Genomic DNA, 6,924 nt, shown 5'->3' on the forward strand with positions numbered 1-6,924 from the left:
ATTTTTAAAAAAATACAAGTGTTAAAATTTAATAATGTGTAACCATATTGAACCTAGACCCCTCTTAGGGGTTTGGATGTTGTATCCAATTAGTTTACACAAAATTAAAAAATTTACCACTTATCAAAGAAAAAAAAAAAACAAAACGTTGAAAACAATTTTTACAAAAAGACTCGAAAAAACCTGTGAGAAAAAAAAACTAGGGCCTAACCCATTAAGTGGGCGGCCGAATCGGCCGACTTACGTTGGAATTCATTTAAATCCCAAAGGCCTCTTATCAAAAAATGGGCCGTGACTTTAAAGTCCAGTTGATATCTTACTAAAGAAGCAGGTGCATTAATTTATAGGACAAGTTTCAAGGGACAAATTCCAACTAAACGATGTGGGATGTGCACAGTATAACGCTAATCTTTCCCACTTAACAAAATACTTGAGTGTGTGAAGCCCAAAAAGTAAAACAATCAAAGTCAAAGGGTTTTGTATTTATTTCACTTATAAAAAAACACACACACAGCTTTTATTGAAAGTTTTGATTACAAGAAAGAAAGAAAGAAGATACCGCAATTCTAAATAGAAAATGATTTATTACATCACACTGGCAATTATATTATTCGACAAGAAGGATGAGAATCTTAATATGATTAGTTTGCAGATGGCTCCTCCTCCTCCTCGTTGATGGGAAAGCTGTGATCCACCCAGGCCAAGTAGCCACCTCCCATGTTTCTCACTTTCTTGTAACCCTATATTTTTACCATATATAATATGAATGATTCTTTGGAGATTAAACACATTAGTCGGAGTGTATAAATTAGTATATATACTTACTGCGGCAACAAGTTCAGTTGTGGCTTTTAAGGATCTGGCTCCACTCTGACAACCCTGTTTGTATCATACATATCATTTACCATATTTTATCAACCCCATGATTAAAATCCCTCTTCATGTGATTTTGATCTTAAGGACTTCCTATGTGTAAAAAAGTAATTAAGGAAGAAAAGAGTTACCACAAGGATATCATCAGCTTGGTCGAGAAGAGAAGAGACTTGCTCTAAGAAGTCTTGATTCTTCACTCTACCTAGAGTAGAGATTGTTGGTGTCGGATCCCGCACCAGAAGTACGAGACCAACCAAAGATTGCCACGTAGTCAAGCGGGTGGCCCATAAAGGATGAAGCCCATTGGGCCCATGAACCGAGGGGACGGTCGAAGTGGTTGTCACCACTTCGAGAGTCCGAAGTGACTACACTAAGACGTGAGTTCGGAGTAGAAGATGCGGGTAGGTCGGCTCGAGGACACTTGGGCCAAAAAGGCGAGGCCCATGAAAATCAGAGTCAACTCAAATTCAAACGTTGAGCATTAAAGTCGAAGAATCAAAACGGACACATTTAAGAAGGAATAATTGTACTTAATTGTCCATTTTAATGTCACTTATCTATGTATAAATATAGAGGCCAATGGCCATGTAAAGGGGATCTTCCTCTCAAGAGAGAAATACTATAGCAATTTTCGTATCAATTTATAAGCTTTTTACATATTTATTTTTGTCCCTCAAGAATAATCTTTCCCACTTAACAAAATACTTGAGTGTGTGAATCCGACATCCACATTTTGGCGCCGTCTGTGGGGAGATCAGGATTCTTGAGTGGTCAGATTTCTTCTTTTCTACATTTCCGAGATAAGCGACAATGTCCGGAGGAGACGCTGTTGAGACATCATTGGCCGAAACCCTCAAAGCTATGCAGCAAACCATGTCGGACATATCACAAAAGTTTTCGGATGTGGAGAAGGCCGTCGATACGTTGCAAACATCCCAGGTATCTCTTAGCCAAAACGTCAATAATATACAAACTCGCGTTCGCTCTTTAAGTGCAGGAAACCCGGTGGGAACCCGAAGAGGGATATTCAACTCGCCAAGTTCCGCTGCACGAAATGAAACCAGCGGACAAACAACTCCCGGTGCTACAAATAATGTAGCTCAGACGTCGGAAGAAGAGACGCAGATCGGGGATGAAGAACAACTTGCAGCTCAGTACGAGCAGGAGAACCTCGACCAGTTCGAGACCATGAAAAAGGTTAGCCAGGAATTAAAAGAAATGAAATCAAAATTTCATCAGGCTACAAGTTCGGAGCCAGACATCAATCGAGTCATTGAAGAAGCAAGGCGAACCCCTTTTATCCCGCGAATTGCAAGTTTAAGGATCAAAGATTCCCGGAAACTCAAATTGGACCCTTACAGCGGATTGGAGGATCCAAAAAGCTATCTTGCAGCCTTTCTGATCGCTGCTGGAAGAGTCGAATTGGATGAAGCTGACGAGGACGCAGGCTATTGCAAGCTGTTTTCGGAGAATCTATGTGGCCAAGCTCTAATGTGGTTCACCCAACTAGAGCCGGGTTCGATCAGCAATTTCGACGAACTGTCAGCCGTGTTCTTAAAGCAATACTCTATCCTTATGGATAAAAGCGTTTCGGATGCCGATCTTTGGAACTTGACGCAAGGATCTAATGAGTCACTTCGAGCTTTCATCACCAAATTCAAAGGAGTGCTATCAAAACTCCCGAGAATCTCACAGCAATCAGCCTTATCTGCCCTACGAAAAGGATTACGACATGATTCAAGGTTTAAAGAAGACTTAATACTTCATAAACCAGATACAATTCAGGATGCACTCTTCCGTGCAAACAATTGGATGGAGGTAGAAGACGAAAAAGAAAGTTTTGCCAAACGGAATAAACAAGAAAAGCCGGCAGTCACCGTCCCTACCAAGAAGTTCGAGTCTAGAGAGAGCAAAGGACCAAGGAAGTTTGGGTCGCAACCCTTCAACAATTCCGTCGGGAAGCAATTCCAAGGGAAAGGAAGATCAAACACTTGGGTCCGTGATGAAAGTCTATATTGCGACATTCATAAAGTAACCGGACATTTAACCAAGGATTGCAGCGTTCTTAAAAAGCACCTCGCAGAGCTTTGGGCTAGTGGTGATCTTTCTAAATTCGATATAAAAGATTTTGTGAAGGAATACCACGAAGCAAGGGAAAACTCCAAAGATCAAGATTCCAAAAGACCAAGATTGTCCAGCGAGGAAGAACCAAGGAGTTCTAAGGGTAAGATCAATGTGATTCTGGGAGGATCCAGATTTTGCGGAGATTCAATAAGTTCAATCAAAAAGCATCGACGAAATGTCTTACTCAAAGCAAGCTTAAGCGAAGAAGTCGATTTTCAAGGTGCATCAATATCATTCGATGAAGAAGAAACGCGGCATCTCGAAAGACCGCATGACGATGCTCTAGTCATTACTCTTGATGTCGCAAACTTCGAAGTGTCAAGGATCCTTATAGATACAGGTAGTTCGGTCGATTTGATCTTTTTAAGTACTCTAGAAAAAATGGGAATCAGCCGAGGAGACATAGTAGGACCTCCATCTCCGTTAGTTGCATTCACAAGCGAGTCAGCCATGTCTCTCGGAACAATCAAGCTACCGGTCCTTGCCAAGAAGGTATCGAAGATCGTGGACTTCGTTGTCTTCGATAAACCCGCAGCTTACAACATCATCCTTGGGACTCCCTGGATTTATCGGATGAAAGCAGTTCCCTCTACATATCATCAATGTATCAAATTTCCAACAATAAATGGGGTGGAAACGATTCGGGGAGATCAAGAAGCTTCGCGGACTTGTTACCTAGCTAGCCACCGTTTGAAGATCCAATAGCAATTAACAAAGCCCGCAAAAGAAGGACTAAGGCAAAAATTTCCTAGTGGGCAGAAGAAAGAGGATGTAGTAGTCGAAGTGGTACTGGAGGAAGACAAGCCGGACCGGAAAATTAGAATTGGAGCGACTTTGACTGGCCAAATAAAAGAAGCTTTGATCGAACTCCTAAGGAAAAACAAAGCATCATTTGCATGGTCAGCAGCGGACATGCCGGGCATAAATCCGAGTATAATCTGTCATGAACTGAACGTAGATCCAGGCTTCAAACCGGTGAAACAAAAAAGAAGAAAGCTTGGAGTGGAGCGAGCAAAAATAGTAAACGACGAGGTGGATAAACTCTTGAAGATAGGATCCATAAGAGAAGTGCAATATCCGGAGTGGGTAGCAAACACTGTCGTTGTCAAGAAAAAGAATGGGAAAGATAGGGTTTGCATCGATTTTACAGACCTGAATAAAGCATGTCCTAAAGATAGTTTCCCGCTCCCGCATATAGATCGACTTGTAGAGTCCACTGCTGGAAATGAGCTGTTAACATTCATGGACGCCTTCTCGGGTTACAATCAGATAATGATGAACCCCGAAGATCAAGAAAAGACGTCATTTATCACAGATAGAGGTATCTACTGTTACAAGGTAATGCCTTTTGGTTTGAAAAATGCAGGAGCAACTTACCAACGATTGGTGAACAAAATGTTTCACAATCACCTCGGGAAGACTATGGAAGTCTACATAGATGATATGTTGGTTAAATCATTGAAGAAAGAAGATCATGTTAAACATTTGGAGGAATGTTTTGATATTCTCAATAAATATCAAATGAAGCTTAACCCGTCGAAGTGCACATTTGGAGTCCCATCCGGAGAATTTCTTGGCTATATCGTGACAGAAAGAGGGATTGAAGCCAATCCAAATCAAATTAACGCCTTTCTGAACATGCCATCTCCAAGAAACTTCAAAGAAGTACAACGGCTGACTGGGCGGATTGCGGCTCTGAACCGTTTTATCTCGAGGTCAACAGATAAGTCGTTGCCTTTCTACCAAATTCTAAAAGGGAATAAAGGGTTCCTTTGGGATGAGAAGTGTGAAGAAGCTTTTGGGCAGCTTAAGGCATACTTAACTACTCCACCTGTACTGTCCAAACCAGAAATAGATGAAAAACTTTACTTGTACGTGTCAGTTTCAAACCACGCGGTTAGCGGAGTCTTGGTTCGGGAAGACCGTGGGGAGCAGAAACCAATTTACTACGTGAGCAAGTCAATGACGGATCCGGAAACCAGGTACACAATGATGGAAAAGCTTGCACTTGCGGTAGTAACTTCGGCTCGGAAGCTGCGTCCATATTTTCAGTCCCATCCGGTTGAAGTATTGACTAACCAACCACTCCGAACAATACTTCATAGTCCAAGTCAGTCCGGACGTTTGGCGAAATGGGCGGTGGAATTAAGCGAGTACGACATAGAGTTCAAAAGCCGGATCAGTATGAAGGCTCAGGTCTTAGCAGACTTCCTGACCGAACTACCCATACCCGGAACGATAGATCAGCCGGAGAACCAAACTTGGAAATTACACGTAGATGGGTCTTCAACAAAGCAAGGATCCGGAGTGGGAATTAGGTTGGAATCTCCGACATCAGAAATTCTAGAACAATCATTCCGATTGTTATTCAATGCCTCCAACAACGAGGCAGAATACGAAGCCCTTATTGCCGGACTTCGACTAGCACAAGGAGTTGGAGCTAAGGAAATATTGGCATATTGCGATTCGCAATTAGTAGTTAACCAATTTAATGGAGATTATGAAGCTAAAGATTCAAGAATGGAAGCGTACCTCGAAGTGGTAAAGGATTTATCTAAGAATTTTTCGAAATTCGAATTAATCCGAATACCTCGGGGAGAGAATACAACTGCAGATGCACTTGCCGCCTTGGCGTCAACATCAGATCCTGAGTTAAAGAGAGTTATTCCGGTAGAGTGCATCTCGGAGCGAAGCATTCAAGACAGCAAGGAAACCCTCGTTGTTACAAGGTCTCGAGCAGCGGCACGCGACCGTGGCGAACCAGAGATCGAACCGCCACCCAATAAACGAAGGAAGTCAAAGGGATCAAATACATCTAACAAGGAACCCGTTGTCCTAGCTGAAGAAATGATTCCAGAAACGATGTTAGGAACCGAGCCATTACTCGAGGAGAATATTCTTGAGCCAAACGAACATCCCGAACCAGAGCCACGGATATTTCACAAAGTTGACCAAATTCCGGCTAAAGACTGGGGGGCTGACTGGAGGGAGCCAATAAAGCACTACATCACGACCGGCGAGCTCCCAAAGAATAAATGGCAGGCCAGGAAAATGAAAGTCGTTAGCGCGAAATTTTGCCTATCAAAAGATACGTTATATAGGCGAGGTGTTAGTGACCCTTACCTATTATGCATTTTTGGGCCCGAAGTCGAAATCGTCATGAGCGAAGTGCATGAGGGATTATGTGGAAGTCATTCATCAGGAAGAGCTATGGCTTTTAAAGTTAAAAGAATGGGGTACTTTTGGCCCACTATGATCACAGATTGTGTTAAGTTCGCCCAAAGATGCAAGCGTTGCCAACTCCATGCGCCATTAATCCATCAACCGTCAGAGTTATTCTCCTCCATTTCCGCCCCATACCCGTTTATGAGGTGGTCAATGGACATCATTGGACCATTGCACAAATCAACTCGAGGTGTACAATACCTTTTAGTCCTTACGGATTACTTTTCGAAATGGATTGAAGCTGAGGCGTATGTTGGTATCAAGGATTCGGCGGTAAAGACCTTTATTTGGAAAAACATTATATGTCGACATGGAGTCCCGTACGAAATAGTCACTGATAATGGACCACAATTCATTTCACACGAGTTCGATGCCTTTTGTGCGGATTGGGGAATCAAAGTTAGTTATTCTACTCCACGATATCCGCAAGGAAACGGACAAGCTGAAGCCGCGAACAAGACAATATTAAGCAATCTCAAGAAACGCTTAAGTCATCTAAAGGGAGGATGGTATGAAGAACTCCAACCCGTCTTGTGGGCCTATCGTACAACCCCTAGGCGACCTACAGGAGAAAACTCCATTCTCTTTGGTTTATGGCATGGGAGGCGGTAGTACCAGCTGAACTCAATGTGCCCGGACTTCGTCGAACAGAAGCACCGTTAAAATGAGGAAGAAAAATCACAATGCTTAACGATTTCACTA

The 6,924-nt window shown here is 42.6% G+C and overlaps 1 protein-coding gene across 1 annotated transcript; it reads right to left on the reverse strand.

Annotated features, from left to right (window-relative positions):
* Positions 1-554: 554 nt before the first annotated feature.
* On the reverse strand, positions 555-1,094 carry LOC110225822 (thiosulfate sulfurtransferase 18-like; the record flags this gene model as incomplete). The annotated part of the gene is made up of 3 exons (XM_021015839.1): positions 555-740; positions 826-879; positions 1,005-1,094. Coding segments are annotated over 3 exons (243 nt in total), but the record flags the coding sequence as incomplete, so codon positions are not given.
* Between the last annotated feature and the right edge of the window lie 5,830 nt (positions 1,095-6,924).

Source organism: Arabidopsis lyrata, assembly GCF_000004255.2.
Source record: "Arabidopsis lyrata subsp. lyrata unplaced genomic scaffold ARALYscaffold_8, whole genome shotgun sequence".
Taxonomy (NCBI): Eukaryota; Viridiplantae; Streptophyta; class Magnoliopsida; order Brassicales; family Brassicaceae; genus Arabidopsis; species Arabidopsis lyrata.